At 53.4% G+C, this 21,623-nt stretch overlaps 1 protein-coding gene and 1 pseudogene across 1 annotated transcript; one reads left to right on the top strand and one right to left on the bottom strand.

Annotated features, from left to right (window-relative positions):
* The first annotated feature begins 1,692 nt into the window (after positions 1 to 1,692).
* On the top strand, positions 1,693 to 1,771 carry LOC149860950 (U4 spliceosomal RNA; annotated as a pseudogene).
* Positions 1,772 to 16,382: 14,611 nt separating this feature from the next.
* LOC149860949 (proteasome subunit beta type-10-like) lies at positions 16,383 to 20,231 on the bottom strand. Its single transcript, XM_090053626.1, has 8 exons — positions 20,103 to 20,231; positions 19,767 to 19,860; positions 19,544 to 19,641; positions 19,179 to 19,319; positions 18,343 to 18,458; positions 17,791 to 17,849; positions 17,432 to 17,583; positions 16,383 to 17,079 (listed from the first exon to the last, which is right to left on the bottom strand). The coding sequence occupies exons 1-8, from the start codon at positions 20,162 to 20,164 to the stop codon at positions 16,968 to 16,970; spliced, it is 834 nt and encodes a 277-aa protein (XP_089909752.1). The 5' UTR covers positions 20,165 to 20,231; the 3' UTR covers positions 16,383 to 16,967.
* Positions 20,232 to 21,623: the final 1,392 nt, after the last annotated feature.

The following is a 21,623-nucleotide window of genomic DNA, read 5'->3' as shown; positions in this document are numbered from 1 at the left end:
CAGGCTCACTGCTTGGTATGAAAGTAAGTGAGGCACTTACAATAATGATGGCATGGGGAGATCGGAGGGACTAGGACTGGAAGGGAGCTCCTGGGGCATGGAGTCCAGCCCCCTGCATTCACAGGCAGCTGTTTACCCATAGATATCCCACATTGCCCTTTCACCCCTTTAGTGACACAGAAAAGCACAAGGCCAGGCCTGCCAGGAGCACCACACAGCATGACATGGGGATGCCTGGGGACATGGGGCACCGGCACAGAAGGAACTGGTTTGCATAGGGATTTTAAATGGCTACCTTGGGTGCCGGGGAAGATGGTTTTCTGGGGTCTTTCCTCTTTTGCTGCCAGTTTTATCCTGCTCCATCGTCCGCCTGCCCAATCTTGCCTTTGCTTTATTCTCCAAGAGGAGAGGGATTGTGCTGTGCAAAGAGGTTGCCCTGGCTGGGCAGTAGACATGGACTTTGCTTTAAGGATGCTCACTTGCCAAGCAGGGGCTGGGGCAGCTTCTTGGAGCCATGTAGAAAAAGAGGAAGTGAAGCTATGGGCAGAAAATAGCCAGACAAGCTGCTCAGCTTGTCCAAATCCACATTGTGCCATTAGAGTCAATTGGGGCCAGCGGCCCCCATCATCGTGTCACTAGAGTCAGTATGGCCAGACAGCTACAGGTGTAAATGGGCTCAGCTCATCTGGACTCAAAGGGGCTTCAGCTTACAGCAGCTGAGGCCCTGAGCAGTGGAGTAATAGCAAAACATATAAAAACTTGGCGAGATGTCTTTTTGCAGGACTGGATGGTGAATCACCATTATTATTATTGGTGGTGCACACGGCCACAGTTCGGAGGAGCAAAATCATGGATAATATTGGCATTTTTCTATTTAAAAAAAAATCACCAGAGGCCTCATCTTAAATAGACAGAGCTGGTTAATCCCATGTTGTTGCGGATGAGGAAATAGTGACCCAGCAAGGTTAAGTGATTTGCACAAGGTCACACAGGGAGTCTGTGGCACAGATGAGATTTGAATGGACTCTCTTCCCCATCTGCTTTTCCTATATTATGGATTAACCCCCATCCCCACAGAGCCTAGGCCTTTGCCTCACACATGTAGGTTGTTTTTACCCTATTTATCTTGGCAAATGGTGTGGAAAGCTGAGAGACTGGCAGGATTTGGATACCGGAGACTGTGGAAGGAAAATTAACCAGAAGAGACATTTTCTGTCTAAAACTCTGACTTGTTTGTGTGTGTTTTTCCCCTCCAATATTTGTGAGACAGGTGATCTGCATTAATATTTGATCGCTCTGCCTTTCCCAGGCTCTGTCATGGATTGTCCCATTTCAGCCCTGTTTGTACCCCTCAAGTTGAACACATGATACGGGCCATCCTAGTGTCATATTTGCACTCTGAGTCGGAAGGGCTGCTTTGGGAATAGGTGTGAGGCAGGGGAGAGAGGCCTTCTCAGTACTTTGTGGATTTGTGAGAGCAGGTTGAGCATGCGCAGGCTGAGATAGGCAGGCACTTTATTAGTCCTACATGCTAATTACTGTGCTGACTGCACCTGAAAATAAGGATGCTGCTATGGACCCTCAGGGATGCCTCTGTGCTATCTCCATAGGACAGGGATACTGGTGATCCAGACCTGACCCATGGGCTCAGTGTCCTCCACACTGCCGGCCCCTCCAGATCAGACAGTGGGGATCGCAGTGGCAGTATCGTAGCCAATGAGGTTAATCCGAGGCGCGATTATTGCTAGTTGAAAACTTTTTTCTGCACTCCTTCCTCCTGTCCCAGATCAGACCCCACAGGTCTGCTTCTGCTTCACAGGTCTAGCCTGCTGTACCTCCTTCCCCTCATCTGCGAGACCCAGTCCATGCTCTCATTTTCCCCCAGCTGATCTGAGGTCACCATTGCAGTGAAGGCCTCAGTTTCCCCCAGGGCTTTGGAGAAGGCTGAGAAAAAAGGATCAGCACCCAGATAGCTCACAGAGTTAGCAGCAAAGAGGACGTGAAGGATGGGAGGGAATTCACAGATAAAATACCTGATCTGTGTAAGAAATACTGGCATTATGGTCTGCCTGCATTACCTCTCACTGCCAGGAGCCTGACCAGCTGCCTCACGGGGATCACAGGCGGCTCCCACAGCGCACGCAGGATCTCTGCTTTATGCATTCATGCACCTTTGCCAGACCCACCCCCTTTGTCTCCTGCCACATCCACTCCCTCCTGGTAGCACTGACTCCCCAGTTAGCCGGGGTGTGTGTATCTGACTGGGGAATGAGGGTGCCCTGTCTCCCCACCTCCAGTATAACCCCAGAACGGGTATCCTTGGCTTGGCACCCCATGTGCCTTCTGCTGCTTCAGGCTCTGGCCTCCCCTCGACTGGGCACTTGCACTGGGAACGGGGTCTAGGAGCAACTGCGGGAGCAGACGAGGGAGCTCCCTCAACGCAGCTGTGTGGGAGGACTGGCTAACGGGAGAAATCCCTGATGCTGACAAGGTTGTTCCTAGGGAGAGCAGCAGCACAGAGTGAGGCTGAGAGGAGATGGACAAAGTCATACCAAACACCCACTACTATGCACAGGGCGCCAGTGAATCATTCACAAGAGATGGGGACTCTCTGCACAACAGACCTGTCTGTGCCACAGGACAGGGGCTGCAGGCAGCAGGTGCTGGCTGCACGTGGGGTTGAGACTCACATGTCTTTGTAGGGGAGATGCAGCAGGATCACAGCAGGAGGCAGGTGTGGGGGTAGCAAGGTCAGAGCTCGGGTAGCTGAAGGCCACATGCTGGAACAGCCAGAAGATGCACTGCAGGATGGTCCCCGGGGTAATGGGGGCAGGTTGTCCCAACTTTGGCTGCAAAACTGGTCCTGGGGCACTGGGATTTCCCTCTGCAGGAAGGGAGGGCACCATGGTCACTCATTGCCAGGTGGGGAAGGGGGCTGGGTGCTGGGTGCTGGCTGGGATGGAGCAATGGGAACACAGAAAGGGGTTCCTCCATCCTCTCACCTTCTTGGGGTTGCTGGCTGGAGGGTAGGAGTGAGCGCAGGGCAGATGGGTGCAAAGCCAGGTGTCAAGATCCTACCCTCCACAGCACGGCGAGATCAGAATATTGTAAATTTTGGTCACAAACTTTGGGGTCATTCACGATCAGGGGATAGAAAATGCCAAACACTGTGGGAAGATGTTGCTAATTACAAAAAATTCAGCTCCTCCAAAATCCAATTTTCCAGTGAAAAACTATTTAGATGGAAAACTCTCTGGCCAGTCCTGGTTTCAGTTGCTGATCAGACCCCAGCAGAAGGGAATCTTGCCCCACAGCACATGTCCATCCACCACTGACACTATCCCAGACCCGGCTCCTCAAAACAACTGATATTGGTTCTTGTCAGAGGCAGGAGCTGGGATACATGGGCTTTGGATCTGATACAGCTTGGAGATGGCTACACTCCTAAAATGACAGCCATGGATCATCTTGAATATCCTGACAATCCCATTAAATTTACTGGAGTTAGACACATACACACACACACGCACAGAGGCACTAGAGGCTTCATTTGAAAACAGGCCTTTGTCTGGCTGTACCTCAGTTTTTTCATCTGTAAAATGGGGGCAGGCCTCCCTCTCTGCCTAACAGAGGGAGAGCTGGAACCAGTTCTCCATCACCTGAGAAATGCTTAGCTACCACAGTGCCGGGAGTGGTCAAGGGACTACCTACACAAAAGAAGTCAAGAGGCCAAGTCTGCAGCAATCCTGGAGCTCAGTAGAGAACATAAAAGCCAGAGTAAATGCAGATATTTGCCACTCGCCTGCTAACACAATGACAGCTACAGTCATGACCACAACTGTGATTCTTCTGATGGCTTTGAGGCAAGACTTCCTAGATGTACTCCCAGGACCTGAAAGAAAAGCACCCATAAGTGCCCTGGACAGTACTGGCCAGGAGCTCAGACAGATTTCCAGATAGGCCTAAATTCTGGCATTGGTGTTTGGCTTATACTCCTGGCCATGAGATCTTTTGGAAAGGAAGCCTTCCTCCGGCTGGGTGGGCGACTTGGCGCTATGACTCGTCAGCTTGTCCCCTGCCAAGATAGAGACAAATCCCAAGTAAGACAGCGTAAGGAATGGGAACTGCAGAGGTTAATACCAGCTATGGATCTTGCCCCAAAATGCAAACTTCCTCTTGTTCTGGGGTGTCTGTCTTCGGCCATCTCTGCCCAGGACTAACCACCTTGCTCCGGGAGACAGTTTGGTGAGTCCAGATGAGCACGCACATGTCCTTTGTGGCACCTGAAAGGCTTTTGAGGCACCACAAAAAGTGTGTGGTGCATATGAAAAGGTTCTTCGTGCTTTATATTTGCAGCCGGGAGCCAAAATTAGATACTGGGAAGTCCCAGTACCTGAAAAAGAAAAGGGTTGCAGCGTGTGCTACCTGAAACCAGAGCCTGGCCAGCCACGTCAGTGCGACATTGCCCCTTTTCATGCTGAACATCAGTTTTCTCTCTTGAGTCTCAGAACGAAACAAGCTGGGGACTGCGGGGACTGGATGTCTGGTCTGACTCTCTTGATGACTGGAGTTACTTCTGATCAGTTGTAACAAACCTGGTTTCTAGGTTTTCTGTTTATCAAAGCTCCTTCAGTTTGGATTTAGGTCTCACCAGTTCCTAGATAATCAGCCAGAAAAAAAATAGACGAGGATAAAACTGTTAGGATGACGGTTCAGCACATTTGAACAGCGATCTCTTGGGCAGCCCATGGTCAGTACGTAGAGCAGGTGTTCCCAGTGAGTCTCCTAGAAATATTATCAAGCCTCTACCTCCCCCACTCACTCTTTCACTTGTGCTGTAGCAGTTGTGGATAAGAGACACTTACTAAAACTAAGATTACATTTAGGAAGATTTCCCACCAGAAAATTGTTTTGATGGAAAACAGGGAGTTTCACTACAAGTTGTTCATCAAAAGTCTCCACTTTCCATGAAAATTTCCATTTCATTACACTTTGACTCAGCTGCATTATATCTAGAGCAAGGTAGAAAAGGATAACCACGTTCTGCAGAAAAACAACAATGAAGAGAAAAGTGGGTTTTTTATTTTGTTTTTTTTACAGAATTTCCCCACTTTTGCACTAAAAATCTAAAAATCATTTCTGCTCGATTTCTTCAGAGGCCAGGTATTTTACACACGTGCGCACATACACATGCACACACGCACACACCCAAAACCCTTGCATTTTCCTTCCCTAAAAATAAAGGGAATTTTGCTATTATAAAATTGCAAAATTGGTTCCACTGATGTTCTGATATGATTTATTTAGAATTACTTCCATGAGAGTTAGCTCAGTTACAGTCATATCTCAATGCCCTTCCAGATATTTAACAGCCAGAAGGCACCATTATGATTGTCTAGTCAGACCTCCTGCATGACATAGGCCAGAGATGCCACCTGTGAATTCCCACAGTGCCGGGAATTGTACTGCACTGTTGTGTCGGCAGGAACAGCCATGTCAGACTGACAACACCTGCTCTTGGGAGCTAAGTAGCCCTGGACCTGGCCAGGAATGGACAGGAGGCCAGTCTAGGACCTTAGGCACTGCAGGCGCAAGGCAGGGAATAGTGGGTGTAGACCACTTGAGAGGCAGGACCTTATTTAGCCCTGCTACGCTGACAGGTGAGACCAAGAGGAAGGATTGTGTAATCAGTGATCCTGCACTAACCTGCTTGTGGTTGCACTAGAGCCTCTCTTTAAAGCTGCAGCCCTGAACCTGCATTACTGAGCTACTAGCAAAGTCCAACAGATGCCTGAACATGTGGAGGGCCTGCGCCTACCTCAGTGCACAGGGTCCGAGTGATGACGGACAAAGGTCCTGGCTCTCCATGCTGGAAGCAAGGGTCTTTTTCAGTTTGTGGCCCATGGGAGGAAGCACCGCTGCAGGGTGTTACTTAACTATCTTGCTCCAACAGCAAGGGCATCCTCCAGGGCATCCAGCACCGTTATCACAGCCACCAGTGCCACTGGATTTCCATGCACCAGTCGCTCACGTGAGACCAGGCCTGTCAGAGACAAGAGAGGGGTCAGTCACTGTGGGGTTGGTCATGTACGGCTGCGAGAAAGGCCAGGTTTTGTGAAACGGTTGACAGAAAAAACAACAGACGGTTTTGTTTCTTGTCAGCTTGGCACCGAATTGTGCCCAGCCCTGCTGCTGTAGTGCTCCATGGGAAACAGGCCCCCCATGCCTGTCCTCCCCCATGGGCTAAACTCCCCAGCCAACCCACATCTCCTGTGATATGCTGCAATATGAGACAGGTGTGATCCAGCCACAGAGCCCAGGTTATAAAAGAGAAGGGATGACCCACAGCCTCTGGCAGCTCAAGCGCACACACGTTGGTAACAACCTGACCGGAAAGCACACATTTGCTTTAGATTCTCCCCAGTGGAAACCTGAAAAAAGGTGACAACGTTCCAAGATTGCTGTACTGAAAATTGAAAGTTTAAGGAAAAGCGATGGACACAATCTCTGATCTACTTTATCGGGTCAGCAACCATTTCCCATTTTCTTTTGGTAACTTTGGGGTGGCGGATGCCTATAGTGTTAGCAGGTACCTATCAGGAAATGAATGCAAGCAACACAGCAAACTCAGAGGCTGCTCTTCAAGGACTTCCTTCCTTCTTCTGGGCCAGTGGTTTTCGTTTACACTGCTTGGGGCTCACTGTGCGGCTCCTTTCATCCGGACTTATGCCAGTGCAAAAGCAAATGTAGGCACCCCTACATGCAAACTCTCCATATGCCAAGTGCTTCATAACCCCTGCACCCAAGGATCAGTTAGTGCATCAGGTATACAAGGCAACAGGGCAGTCAGGGCCTGCACCTTGTCCTCCAGTGCTAGGTAAGGAACAATTTCCTTTCATCCATGTGTGGCAAAAAGCCACCTTGGTTTCTCCCCAAAATCTCTGCCCTGTAACAATGTGATTAGATGGGCCAGCAGAGGAGTCACACCTCAGCCTGTCTCTTTAGGTAACCTGAGCTGGCTGCATCCCTGAGGGAGGGGGAAACCTGCTCCCTCTGCCCACGTGACTGGCATCAGCCACCTGGGTGAGGGGCATCTATCTGGGGAGCTGGAATCTGCCTGGTAACAGGTGATGTATTTCAAATTGGTTGGCTGACAGCCAATTGGGGCTGACCTCCACTGGGCCAGGTGAATGAGGTCACAGGGGCTATATAGGTTGGGGTGGGGTGGGGAAGGAGGGTCGCTCTCTTTGGCCATGAGGTGAAGCAGCAGCAAAGTAGGGGAGACAGAGAAGCCTTACCATCCGGACCTAGCTCTCTCTCTCACCCCAAGACTCCAGAGGGGAAACTCAACCTGCCTCTGGAAGATGCTTGTGAGTAAGCTACTCGAGATCTGATTAGATATCTAGCTGGCAGTAACACAGATGCGTGATCAAAAGGCTACCTCAGCCACACTGTTTGCTCTTTAGGAGTTCTAAGATATTGCTCAATCCTGTACCCTAGTTTACCCTACCCCTTGTAATCAATAAAGTTCTCCTTTTTGACTGGTGTGGGAGACTTATTGAGGGGTGGGTCTAAATTATGCCTAAGAGACCCCTTAGGCCTGCGGACTAAGGGAGACTTTACTTTTTGCCCCCTGACTTGGGGAAGTGCCCCAAGTGCCTGTACCGGGTTGAGTACCCGTCGGACTATTAGGCCTGTGTTTCCCTGAGGACACAGGGCTGAGACAGTCCCTTCTCAGGGTGGTGGTGGCGATGTTACCCCCAGACTAGCAAGTGTGCTCCAGGAGAGGGGTTGGCCGAGCATAAGGCGCCCCCTAGGGAGGCATTCGGAGCCTGGAAGGTGGTTGGGCGCAGGGAGGTGGGCGGCTCAATGCAGGAGCGCCCCCTACTGGCCCACCACACCATGTCTCCTAGCCAGGCGGGGGCTCAGGGAAGTTTCTAGGGCAAGACACTGGGAAGGTGAGTAGGAGGCCGGGGAAACCAGTCATGGGGCTTGCTCCTAGTAACTTCGTTACAGCCGCAACACAAGTGCCCAGGCATTCGTTGGGATCTTTATTGTTGTTCTCCCACAGGGCGCTGGGTGTCCCTCTCATACATTTTTCCTCTGAGAGTCGGCTCCAGACTGTAATGGTTGTTTGGTTTCATGCGCATTGTTTCTGTGGGGGCTGTGATCAATGTGTGTAGGATTTGTGTTTCTGGATGGTTTCCCTCGGGGGAATGGTGATCGTGGTGCCAGTAGAGATGGGTTGACAGGTTTTGCATCTACTCTTAAAACTGGGTTGCATGCAGCTTGCTGGGGGTTTTTTGGTCAGCGGGGATCCGTTTGCCCCTGCTGATAAGTTGTGCAAGGTTTGGAGGTTGGAAATATGTCTGTCAAGGGATAACCCTTCTTACAGCTTCCAGGGTGGGGTGTGACAACCCGGGGTGTGTGGGCAGTGGGGTGGGCAGGGGGGTCCTTTCTGTATCAGAGTAAGTTACTGTGCTGGGTAAAGGCAGTGTTTGGATGGGTGAGGTGGCTGTCACAAGTATGGGAACAGTTTATTTTCAAGTGGCTCTCAACATTTTGGACTCAAGCCCCCCGCCATTGGGGCACACAAGCCCCCCCCCCTTGAATACTGTGAATTCAGTGGCACCTAATTTCAGCAGAGCCTTCTCATGATCTCCTTGCACAGGAGCGATGCAGTGGGGAGGGATTGGGCAGACAGGGACAAACCTGAGCTTATCTGCTTATTTCCTAACACCTCACTTCTCTCCTCTCAAATCAAGGTGCCCTTTCAAGGATTTGACGGCACCCCAGGGTGCTGTAGTACCTGAATAAGAATCATTGTGTTAAAGTGAAGATGTAGCTGGAATTAATTCCTGGACCAACGTGGTGACAAAATCACTCTAACATACCATGACAGGAAAGATAGCCTCCATTTCCTTCACTGGGACTGTTTGATTGGAGGTCTCTCTTATTTAGACTAGACATAAGAAAAAAGTTCTTTACGGTCCAAGGTCTGGGACAGACTCCCCCCAGAGGTGGTGCAAGCCCCTATTCTGGACTCTTTAAAAAAACAGGTGGATATATTTCTTGCTGGGGTCACTTGGTCCCAGCTGACTTCCCATTTATGGTGCGGGGGACTGGACCCCATGATCTCATATGTGGTCCCTTCCAGCCCCTAATGCCTATGAAACCTGTGAAATCCGTGGTATCACTGTGGAGTCACCGATCCATTCTGAGATTGCTGCCGTCCTGCCAGGCAACACAGCGCAGCGCCCGGGGCCCGGGGACGTGGCTGCAGGGCAGATCTTCTTTCCCACAACCTGTGATCCTGAGATGCTGGAGACCCAGCCTCTGACCCCACTTGGCACATGCTTCACAGCCTTTCCCCTAGATCAGGGCCCTGGGCTTTGGGCCTCTGCTTCACTCTTCTTGTGGAGAGACTGGACATGTTATGGAGCTCTGCTTGTGGCTTTGGGGCTGCCAGCCGGTGGCCTCAGAGTGAGATTTCCTCCTGTCCTGCTGCTTGCCTTCACCCCAGAGAATTAACTGCAGATGGGATAGGTTTAGCAGAAGCTGCCTGGGGTCAGGTCTCCTGCACAGGCTTCCCCTGCAGGCCATGGGGAAGCCCAGGGGCTCGTCTACCTTAGTGCTGACCCAGGTCCCTTCACAGAGAAACAGCGCCAGGTCCTGGCACCAGTGAGGGGCGTCACATCTCCTCCAGAAGATGCATTCAGTGGCCAGGCTCTAGGAGGGTCCCAGAGGCTGACCGTTCACACCCCATCCAGCGTGCCAGTCGTTATGGCCTCTGACACCACAGGGCACCAGCTCCAAGCTGCAATTTGGAAGGGGCTCCCACTGCATACCAGTGTTGCACCCTGCAGCCCCAGACACGACCTCTGCCCAGGGTGCAAGAATGGCCATTTCCACCTCGCCGAGTCAGGCTTGTCATCATTGCAGTTTGGCACGTTACCTATAGATGATCAGACAGTGTTTCCATTGCAAGAGCCCAAGCCACAGAACAGGTTGCAGGAAGACAGACTTGGGAAAAGCTGTTAGCCTGCACCAAGCTGCAGTGATCCATCAGGACAGACCAGAAAAGCTGGGAGTATAACAGGATGCAGCTGCACTGGATAGACTGAGGAGCAGGAGAAGTAGCTGGGAGATGGGGAGAAAAACAGAAGAGAACAAGGAGAAAAACAGGCAGAAGAGACTCCACACATTGAATTAAGAGGCGTGAAGGGACACAAACTGCACACAGCGTGGGAGCAGGCCCTCATTAGAAAAACTCTCCTACAAGGGAGATAGAGAGGGATCCAATTTGCAGACTTGGCAACTCAGAGCAGCAGAAGTTAAAAGAACCCTTGGCAAGCCACGTACCTACATGGGCTGTGGATGTTGCTTTCACTATACTTATAAACCATGGGGAATCCTAACTCTAGGGGCTGCTAATTACTACTAATGCTAATAATGCTCACACTCTGAATTCCTGTCCTCCCAGATGGGCATCTCCAGCCGCTTCATAACATTGCCTGCTCTCCCACCTTCTGGGGCCTTTTCAGAGCTGTGGGGGCATCTGAAAGACAGATTGCAATTTAGACACATAAAAGGAAGGAGTGGACACCTCCACCCATCCCCCTTGCAGGGCAGCACTTGTCCCCTGGGTTGGTGACTGCTGAAGTTGGATGGTTCAAGGGGGACCTGATCTACAAACAAGTCTGAGTTTGGGGGGGTGTATCCATTAATTAGCCTTGTCTTGCCATTTCACGTTGGCCTGGCCTCTGGCCATTCTTCATGGCAATTTGGCATCTAAATTCAATCCTATTCCAGCCTGCTTGGGGCCCTTTAAAACCATGAACATGTTGATGCATCTTGGCCTCCCACGGGGGGATAACTTAGCATCAGGGAGGAGGAGGAACTGCCCTTCTGCAGCACTAAAGGTCTTGGGTGGAAGAGAATCATCCTCAGATGTGTGAGTATCACAGAAATGCTGAACAGGGGGTTCAGGATCTGGCCCAGTGTCCCTGCCGAACTGCATTTGTACTGGACCTGACACAGGCTGCCTTGTGATGCTTCTTCTCTGTGTCATCACATTGCCATGGAGACCACCAATGCAGGCAAAAAGGCCTAGCAAAGGCTTTTTTTGGTGGTAACTTTGGAGGTTGACTGAAAGAGAACATTAGTTCTTGTGAGAGTTAGAGGAGTGTAACATTTTATTCTAGTAGTAATTGGTTTTTTTCCCTAAGAGTTCAATTATTTGCATTGTCAGTAGTTAGTCAATAGTAGTAGCGTTATTAGGAGTCAGTATTCAGGTGGGGGGCGGCTAAATGTGCATGTGCATGTGTGCATGCCCGCCCCCCCTCCCCCGGCCCCAGCCCAGAAGGTCAGTCCGTGGGGGAGGAAAGGGTGGGGGCCAGATTGAGGCCCCTGAGGTGAGGGACAGTGTGCAGCAGAGGCAGGAGCAGGGGCTGGGCACGGTAGAGCTTGGGTTGCTGTTTAATTCAAAAAGTCAACTCCTACCCCAAAAGGCTGGAGACCACTGCCCTAGTGTTAAGAACACCCCCAGGTTATGAATATCTTGACTGAAGGATCATGGAGGAACAAAGACGTTCGCAGGCCGGGCGGGTACGTGGCTTGCCGGGCGTTCTCATTCACTTCTGCTCGTTTGGGTTGTCAGTTTGTGCAAACTGTTTCTTCCTCTCTCTCTGTTGTTGCAGTGTTTTTTCTAAAGAGGGACATTGTCTGGGCCTGAGCATGCTCCTGCACTGGGGGCACTTTATGTCCCTTGCCACCTCTTGCTATGCAGTTGGTAGAGTCTCTTTTGCTAATGGTACTGAGGATGGCTGCCTGGCAGGGCCCTGGGATTTAGGAGGTTCCTGAAGATGAGGTGGAAGATGTCAGGGGTTCCCCAGGACTTCAGCTTTCCCAGAGAGCGGAGAAAGAACCATGTCCCTCGGCTAAAGGCACTGTGCTGTGTTCCCTGGCAGGGCATTAGTGATGTGGGACACTACCAGCGTCTCCATCAGGACACTCAAGTGGCGATTGAGGCAACTAAAGCGCAGGCCAAGAAGCTGCAGCGGGAGGAAAGGGTCCTGCTGCTGCTGGTCCCAACTCCAGCAGTCCTGGGGCAGCTGCATGAAGTGAGGAGGCAGGTAGGGTCACGGGCAACCCCCTCCCCTTCTGTTGGGAAGTGGGTCTGTGGTTCTGCTGAGGGGTGGCCTGGGGTGGGGGGGTGTCACTTGTGAGGGGTGGTGGCCCCATTTGCATCTTGTGGGTTCTGTACATTTGTGAATGTGTCGGTAGGAGCATAGCCTGCCTGGGGATGAGTGTGCATGTGCAAATGTGTCTGCCTGGCAGCATGTGTGAGCTGAGGGCAAGTGCAGGCACGGGTGTGTGGCTGGTGTGTGTGTGCACATGCGAGTGCATCAGGGACAGGCCTGCATCTGGCTCTGTGTCAGGGGACTGTGGTGCTGCCAGTTCATCTGTGGGGCTGTGTCCCAGGCAGCTGCTCTGTCCCCAGCCTTTTCCTCAGACCTCCTACGCTCCCTGCCTGTCCCACAGAGGTTTCGGCTGGGCAGGGAACAGAGGCAGCAGAGCATCCGGCTGCAGCAGCTGGAACTGATCCTTACAAAGAGGGACCAGAGCCGGGAGCAGCACCACTGGGGCAAGCAACTACAGCACAGCAGGTCTGCGCAGCCCTGGCAAGAACAGAGACACCTGCTCACCTGGGCTCAGGGAGGGCTCGGCAGTGCTGGCCCTGACAGCCAGGAGATGAGCAGCTTGAGGCCTTGGCCCCTCTTCCTCCCTCTCTCCTGCTACCTCCTCTTACTCCCTTTCAGCTCAGGGGGAGCTTTCCCTCAAGGCACTGCTCCTCTATCCCCCCACAAGGCTTTTGATTGTTAGCAGAGACTGCAGAGATGTCCTTGCCCCTGGGGGAGAGGGGGGCTGTGCACCCAGACTGCTGTGCCTAGACCTGGAGCCCCAGGGGATGAGCTGCTGGGCCTGGCAGGGCGGGTGGTGCTGTACTATGTGCAGGGGCAGCAGAGCCCTCGTGCATGCGCCGAGAGGCCCAGAGCAGCGGTGGGACAGGGGAGCATCCCCAGCACTGGCAGGAAGAGATGGCTGAAGTCAGGCAATGTCCAACTCAGTCCCAACATCGTGGCCACAACACGGACCGCAAAACGGAGCTGCTTGTGCTCTGACCCGGGGCAAGGCTGCAGCCTGTTCCTAATACGTCCCCTGTTCTTCCCTTGTCTTACAGTGGAAGGAGTCAGAAGGATGCCTCCTCCAAGGCTGGGCCCCCATCTTCTCCAAAGAAGACACGATTCCCCCCAGTTTAAATAATAAACTCGTGTGTTAAAATTCAGCCAGGCTCAGGGTATCATTAGGGACAATGGCTGGGCACTGCAGGGCAGAGAGTGTGTGCTTGTCACCAAATGAGCTGGCCAGAGGGCCCTGACCTTCAAAACAGAGGAACTTCCACAAAGATGCTCACGGAAACGGAGACCTGCTGTTCTGAAAGGAGAAGTGTCTTAGTCTGACTGCAACTTAAAAAATGTCTCTCTCAAACAGGGACCTTAGCTGTAGTACTAAGGATAAGAAGAGTAATGCATGGGTACGTTGGGAGTAAACTGGGAAGGCCGAGGCACAAATGGAGCTACATCTAGCACAGGGGAGAAAAAAGACAACAAAGCAGCCTTCTACCAGGATGCTAGAAGTGGAGAACCAAGAAAAGTGTAACACCCCCCCCCAATGGGATTTGGAAGCTAATTAAGGAAAAGAAAAGAAAGCGATGACATCTTCAGGACTCCCGCTGCCAGGACAGAGGTCAACTCTTAGATGAAGAGCACAGTTGGTAGCAAGGACGGGGTGGAGACAACCACTCTACAGCAAGGGAAGACGTTTTTAGAGACTTCTTACTTAGAGCTGGCTTAGGCAGCATGTTTCAGTCTGCAGGGCCAGAGGCATTCACCCTGACTACTCAAAGAGCTGGCTTGAGGACTCACAAGGAGCAGGGGACTTCCAAAAATGCACAAGGGGCCAATACAATGCCCATCTTTTAAAAAGGAGGGGAGAAAGGGGACAAGGGAATTCCAGGCCAGTCAGTCTCATTTGATCTCTGGAAAACCTCAGCACACGACATCTAGGAATGTATTTCTAGGCACTTGGATGACAACAAAGTGATGAGGAACAGCCCATGTAGATTTGTCAAGAGCAAGACATATACACACAGGCTGATTTCCTTCTAGGACAAGGTGAAGGTCTTTGTGGGATGGGGAGGGCAGAGGCTCCGACACCGCTCCGACCTGAGCCAGGCTGGGGCTAGGGGGCAATCAGGTGCTATACCGACTCCTTCCTGGATGAGGAGCTGATCTGAGCCAATGGGGAGCATCTCCCACCCCTGTACCAGTTGCTACACCTTCTCCTCTCAGATGCAAACTTCTAATCGTATGTTCTCCTCACAAGCATGGGTCTCCAAGCATGGAGAAAGATGGAAATGGGAGCGGAGCATGGCACTGTGTTTATCTCTGTATTCACCTGTAGTCTCTTGCCTAGGATACAGTGAAACTCTTTTTGAACCAGCTGCAGTTCTTCAGAGGGGCCTGAAAACTTGATGAACCTGAAAATAACTCGCTGGCATGCACCAAACAACACATCTTGTGTAAAACTAGGGAAGTGATACTCCCGCTGTACTCAGCACTGATGAGACCGCAGCTGGAGTACTGTGTCCAGTTCTGGGTGCCGCACTTCATAGAGGACATGGGAAAACTTGAGAGGGTCCAGAGAAGAGCCACCCGTATGTTCAGGGACTTGCAAACCAAGCTATACGAGGAAAGGCTGAGGGACCTGGGCCTCTTTAGCCTAAAGAAGAGAAGATTGAGAGGGGATTTGATAGTGGCTTACTGCTGTATCAGAGGAGCACATCAGGAGCTTGGTGAACAACTGTTCACTAGGGCACCCCTGGGGAAGACGAGGACCAGTGGATACAAACTCCTGGAAGGCTGTTTCAGGCTTAACACCAGGAAAAACTCCTTCACAGTCAGGGTGTCCAGACTGTGGAATAAACTCCCTCCAGAGTTGGTGCAATCGCCTAGCCTGGAGGTTTTCAAGGAGACTGGACAGTCACCTCACTGACAACTGAACCCCAGTTGTCTTAACCCGAGAGCTGGTTGGGGGCAGGGGAGCTGGACCTGGTGATCTGCAAGGTCCCTTCCAGCCCCTAACAATCTATGAATCTATGAGAAACACAACGTGAAGCCCAACAAAGGCAGGAGGCTTTGCACAATCTGGGCTAAAATTCTCCATGGGCTTCAGCACATGTGGGGGCAAGAAGCAATTGAAGGAAAACTTGGCTCAGTTTCACCCAAAGATTTCAGGAAACTCCTGAAACAGGGCCAGGAATGATTCTGTCACAAAACTGGAGACCAGAGAGAAAGTCCCTGGCTTGGGTTTCCCCTGTGAAAAGTGAGAACCGCTTGGGATGAGAGCTCATTGGTGGCTGGAGGGGAACGCTCTGCCCTTTGGACCAGTGGCAGACAAATTCTTCAGGTAAATGCGATAGCAATCTTTTATCAGACCAACTACATAGAAAAAATGTTCTTTGCAAGCTTTTGGGCACAGACACCCTTCTGCAGGCATAGGAAGAGTCTGCTGGTGTCTGTCTGCTCTTCTGGCTGGAACAGAAGCGTAAGCCAATATGCGAAAGGCAGGTCTGTGAAAATGGTTCCTTTAAACTGATTTCACTTTCACTGAAGTCAAGGCAGAGCTCCCAGGGAAGCAAGTTGAAGTATAAGTGTTGTAACCAGAGGTTGCCCCTCTCCTCCTCTGCCACTCCAGTTACCAGCTACAAGCAACTGCTCAGTTTCTAGTTGCCTTCTTACACTGCCCTCCAAGGAACCTGCCGCGGCCAACACGCACCCCGGAGATCAGTGTGCGCATGAAAACTGGAGTCTGTTTTACAACAGTGGGAACAGCATCTGAAATGAGGTAGGCTTTTTGCATGCTAAAGCAGGTAGATCAGACATCTCAGTCCTGTCTGTGCTGTTTAAATGACAAATATGTAATAGTGAATGTTCCTTTTGCTACAGGATTTAAAGAAGCCTTTAGTCTGGAACCCACACGAAGGAGAGAGAAGAACTATCTGTATTTTAAGGCTTTCAAATAAAAGTGTAAAAGAAAACGTGAAACTAGAAAGCAGGACATCAGTAGTTTAAACATGTTTATGGTTGCATCTTTCTTTGTCTGAATGGTGCTTACTTGCATCTTAAGCCTTGGAGTGAGGACCGGTCTAACTTTTTTTTATTGGCAACGATAGACTTGCACATACCTACTATAGTACGGGGTAAATAATAAAATTAATGAATCGCTGAACAAATAACTACATTAAGATGAAATTCAGATTCACAATCTTTATTAGTAGTAAAGAAAGCAATTACAAGAATTTCATAATAATCACAAAACCAAATCTCAAAAAAATCAAAGAAATTCCAAGGAAGGTAAAACTTAAGGGTTAAAACTGAACACCCTAAAATGATAACCTGTTTTTCCCCTTAAGGCACCAAAACAGCTTTAGTTCCCCATGGCAAGAGCTGTGATTCTAAGAAGTGAGGGCCCAATTGTGTTTTCACTGAGAGGACAACTCTAGTTGCACAGAAATCCTTGCCTCTTACATTTCCTTAAAGAGCTTGTGGGCATGTTGGAGTGATGGTTTAGCCATGACTCCAAGAAACATGTAAGACCCGGAGTCAAAATCATTTAGGTTTATTTTATTAAATCAACTTGGACTCTGTTTTCTCAGCATTTGAAATTCTAAATTTTATGGTAATCGCAAGCTGCCTGGAGTATGTTGAACTCCCAACCCTAGCTTCTGCCTAGCAAAGATTTTAAGCAGGGAACATCTGTGGACTGTTTGGCTTCCAAATAGCTACAACCTCTCTGTGCTGCGGGAGAGGGGCAGCTGACCACATGAAAGCCCAGCAGCCCCCTCACTCCACGTCCATGCTCTGCACGCGTTCCTCCAGCACCTCCAGGGTCCGTAGCTCCACCTTCTCGCTCAGCACCGCTGTGGTGCCTGCCTTGTAGCGGTACTGGCCCAGCCTACAGGAGAGCGGCATCAGCGCTGGCACCCTAAGAGCCCCCATGGCACCCAACTCCCACCCTTGAGCCTCTGACCCCTCCCCTGGGTCCCAGCACCTCTGTCCTGGACTCCTGGGTCCTCACCTCTTCCCCCTACCGCTGCAAACCCATGATCCAGACGCCTGGGTCCTTCCACTCTCACCCTGCAACCTGGACTACCCATCCCGGACACCTGGGTCCCTTCCCATTTCTCACTCCAAGACATCCCCATGACTAGATGCCTGGGTCCATTCTCCATCTCGCTCTCCAAGACAGCCCCCAGTTCCATACCCGTCTCAGTGCCTGGGAGGACAGAGAAGTACAGGGGTCTCACCTCTTGCCGGAGGTACCAGGGGTGCGGTAGCCACGCAGGCGGCGGGCACCATCCTGGGTGATGACACACAGGTCCACGCTGCTGCCTGAGCCCAGGTCCCCCAGGATGCCAGCCTCAATGGCATCAGCCACCAGCTCCTGCGCCTCCAGCATCTGCAGGGGGAAGGTTACAAACAGGTCAGCTCTGCCTACCCACACACTGGGGTACCAGCCCCAGCCCTCCTGGACTTCGGGCTCTTCCCCGTAGCCTGCCTGTCCTTACCTGGCACAACCCAGCCAGACAGTCCCAAGGCCCCTGTGTGTCAGGCATGGTGCTCTCGGACTCATGGGCCCTTGCCCTTTGCTCTGCCCTAGACTCACCTCCATCTTTGGCTTGAATCGGTCCTCCAGCACTGCGATAGCTGCATCCGACCCTGAGCCTGGAGTGGGGGAGAAGGAGGGGTGAGCCCCTGCCCCATGGACCCTGCTCCCCTCCACTCACAGCACCCAGCCCTGGGTGCAACCAGCACCCAAAGCTGCTGGGGAGGGGAAAATCCCTGACAGCTACAGCAACAGGAGTGGGAAATTCCTTCCCAAGCACATGTGGTCACCAGCAAAGCCCTGAAGCCTGGCAATAAACCCAGATGCTGCACTCTACCCTGCAACCTGGGGACAGCAAGGGGTTGGGGATCAGGAGTGACAGACACTGTCAAGGCTGGAGAGTGGGGCAGCGGGCTGTGAGTCATCATCCACCAGCCCTTTCCCTGTGGGCTGCCCTCATCCCAGCTGGCTCCTGCAGCCTGTATCTGTGCCTGACATGGCTTTTCCTCAGCTGGAGTGTCTTGCGTGGACTCCCCAAAGCCCCTCCACCAACCCTAGTCTCCTCAGCATCCCCCAAAGCCCCGGCTGCAGCCCAGCCCCTCCCCAGCTCACCCATGGAGGTGAAGGGCAGGTGGCTGGAGGATCCGTGGGGGTGGACACTGTAGAGATGAGCCCCTGTGGAGTCCTGACCCCCCACAATCAGGGATGCCCCAATGTGGCCCTGGTACCTGCAGGTCAGGGGAGAGAAGAGAGGGTGACATCAAGGCCCTGTGACCTCACCCCAGTGACATGTCAATGACATCACACCCCAACCTGTGAGGTCACAGGAGCAGGCTTGGCCATTCCCCTCTCCACAACTTCAGATGCCCCACTCCCTCCCCCAACCTGCAATGTCACCCCAGGAATGGCCTGCCTTTCACCATGATATTCCCCTGATGTCATACATTGTCCTGTGACAGCAAACCCATGCTGTCTCCCCATCTGTGATGTCACACCCCAAAGCCCCACCTGATATTGTGACACCAAACCCCAGCTGCTCCATCTCTAAGCAACATCATGCCACAAGGTTGCATCTGGCTCAGGGAGGTCCTGCTATGATGCCACATCCCAGCTGCGATGCCAGGAGCCTAGAACTGAGGTCATGCCTCACCCCTGCCAAGGCTCCACCTCTAGGCTGTGATGTCACACCCTCCTGGCTTGTCCGCTGCTGTGCTGTCATGCCCCCCAGGCCCTGTTGCTGCCAGCCTGAAGCTCCACCTCCAAACTAAAATGTCACAGGGCCCTGACACACACAGTGATGCCACACAGCCACGTCTCAGTAGTGATGTCATGTCCCCAAAACCCCAGAAATTCCACCTCCATGCCGCGATGTCACACCCTAACGAAGTGCCATCACACAGCGATGGCACCATGGTGATGACATCATGTGGGAGGCCCCACTCACTCACCGGAAGAGCATCTGCCTGAGGAAGCGGTTGGCAGTGACCACACGGGGTAGGCGGCCTGTGGCCAGGGAGTGCAGCTCCAGTTTGGAGGACAGTAGCTGGGTTGTCACCTCTGCATCAGCTGCCACCCCTGCCCCACAGCAGCTGCCGGAGGGAGGGAGGGGAGATGCTTGGTCAGGAGCTGCGGTGAGGAGCACCAGGGAGGGGGCTGCGGGTCGGGAGTGAGGGGTATGAGGGTAGGCAACTGGGGGTCGGGAAGGAGGAGCTGGGGGAAAGTGGGGAGGGGCAGGGCTACAGGCTGCGAGTGAGGGGCACCAGCCGGCTTGGGGGTTGCCATGACAGGGAAGGGGAGGGGGGAAATCACTCACTAGATGTTGGGCGCCAGGTAGTGGATCTTGTCACAGCTCTTGTCAGCCACGACCATGTCATCAGTGGCCCGGGTGTCAGCCCCCAGCACCACCCCATCCTGGGGAGGGGACGGGGTCAGCGCTGAGGCCGTGCATGGACTCTCTGCCCCCACCCCACAGCCCAGGCCCAATGCTCCCCTCCCCCCTCCGAGGCAGACCCCCAGCTCGCCCCATCCTGGCTCACCCTGAAGACCAGCCCAGCGATGGTCGTCCCCGTCTTCCTGGCCTTGGGGGCCTGGAAACCCTGCGAGACCAACCCCTGCTCCAGCGCCGTGTTCCTGGGGGGAGACGGGGGTTGGCATGGGGCGCCATCTGGGCCCAGTCGGGGGGGGAGGCAAGCGGGGTTTGTCCCCACCAGGACTCAGCATCGCCCCCTGCGCCGCCGGCACCCTCGTGGGCTGGGCCCCGCGCTGAGCCCCGCAGCGCTGCGAGGGCACCAGGAGGGGGCTGGGGGCAGGGGCGGGGGCGGGGGCGGCGGCTCCGGGGCTGGGGGCAGGGAGCGGGGCATCGCCCCCCTCACCGCGGGCAGTTGAGGAAGCTGAAGCCGCCCTGGGGGCCGGGGGGCGCGGGCGTCAGGTCCATGGTGCCGGGCCGGGGCGCGCGTGCGCAGTGCGCCGCTTTCGCTTTCGCTCTCGCTCTCCCGCCGCCGCGTGCTTGCCCCTGGCAGCGGGGGGGAGGGGGGCCGGCTGCAGGCACCCCCGCCGCCCCGGCCCGGGACCTGCCCACGGCACTGCCCTCAAGCCTCACTGCGAGGTGCCAGGCCTGGAGGCGGACAAGGAGAAGCCCAGCAAGGGGCTGCAGGCTGCACTCGCGTGGGTACATCCCCTCTTGCTGCGACCCCCACGAGGGGCTCATCCAGAATCCACACTCTTCCTGTCACTTCACACAGGCTCCTGCCCTGGCCCTGCGCGGCCAGAACCGCGCGGGTCCCTGGCCCCGCCATCAGCTGTAGTTTTCCGAGTCCCGCTCGCTGCCCCGACCCGTCTGTGTCCTCTGGCTTGATACCGGCGCCGCTGGCGGTGGCCGCGCAGGTTTCATTCCCACCTGATACTCAGGTTGTCTTTTGGTTCACACTTTCCAGGGGCTTCTGGGACCAGGAGGGCACGGGGGGGGGTGTTACTTTGTGCTTCACCGCGCCAGCGTGATGTGGACGTGCTCTTCCTCCCCTGGCATTTTGACAGCCTCCCCACGCAGGCTCTGCTCAGGCAGGCCAGACCCTGCTTATACAGCCGGGGGAGGTTGAGTCTGGGAGGCCACTGCAAATGGTGAAGCTTTTTGCCTTTCAAGGTGTTATTATGGCGCCAAACCTGCTCTGTCCCTTGCTGGTTCACACAAGGTGTGTGGCAGGGGCGGCTTCCAGCCCCAGGAACAGTCCACTTGCCAGCTGGGGGTTGTGAGCAGCCATCACGCGTGCCCGTGCTAGCTCCTGGCACTTTCAGGCATAGACTTTTCAGAGGCAAACCCTCCAAGGAGAACAATGAATGAAAGCACTGGAATGGTGATGGGTGCGTAGTGCAAAGTGGAATGGGACGAAAATCGCTTAACTGTCAAATTTGAGCTGGTTTGCAAGTGAGCCACAGTGGCCCCTTGACAGGTTGTTAGAGATACGGGGGGGGGGGTGTTTATTTATTGATAAATATTTTTTTTCCAAAAACAAGGTGGTCTCTGGCACTTTCAGGAAGGCCAGGGGAAGTGCAATCGGTCTTTCTGCATAGGAGAGGTGCGTTTCCCTTCCATCGCCTTGGTGCTGGCAGCAGCAGCAACCGCTCAGCCTCTTCCTGCACAGGAGCCACGGGTGGCAGGAGGCCAGGCGCCGCAGCTGTGACGTGGCAGGAGGCGGATGCAGCTGGAAGGCTCTGGGGCAGCGGCAGTGGAGGGACCATTCACCTCCCTTCAGCCACGGCAGGGGGACATGGTCGTCAGAGCCTGCAACTGGTTTACGCAGGGATTTTTTTAAAAAAACAGTTCAAACTCAACAAGTTGCCTCTGCTCCCCTCCCGACTCCCCCCTTCCCTGCCCCAAGCACCCGAGTGCAGACACC

Source organism: Crocodylus siamensis, chromosome 6, assembly GCF_052110815.1.
Source record: "Crocodylus siamensis isolate JL-2025a chromosome 6, ASM5211081v1, whole genome shotgun sequence".
Lineage (NCBI taxonomy): Eukaryota > Metazoa > Chordata > Crocodylia > Crocodylidae > Crocodylus > Crocodylus siamensis.
The sequence above is the reverse complement of the archived record's forward strand: the minus strand, read 5'-3'. Positions and strand labels throughout refer to the sequence as shown.

Coding starts and splice junctions, on each gene's coding strand:
- LOC149860949 (XM_090053626.1), bottom strand. CDS start 20,164: ATGGACCTGACGCCCGCGCCCCCCGGCCCCCAGGGCGGCTTCAGCTTC. Junction 19,320..19,543: donor TACCTGGCGCCCAACATCTA/GTGAGTGATTTC, acceptor TCCCTCCGGCAG/CTGCTGTGGGGCAGGGGTGG. Junction 17,584..17,790: donor GATTCAAGCCAAAGATGGAG/GTGAGTCTAGGG, acceptor TTCCCCCTGCAG/ATGCTGGAGGCGCAGGAGCT.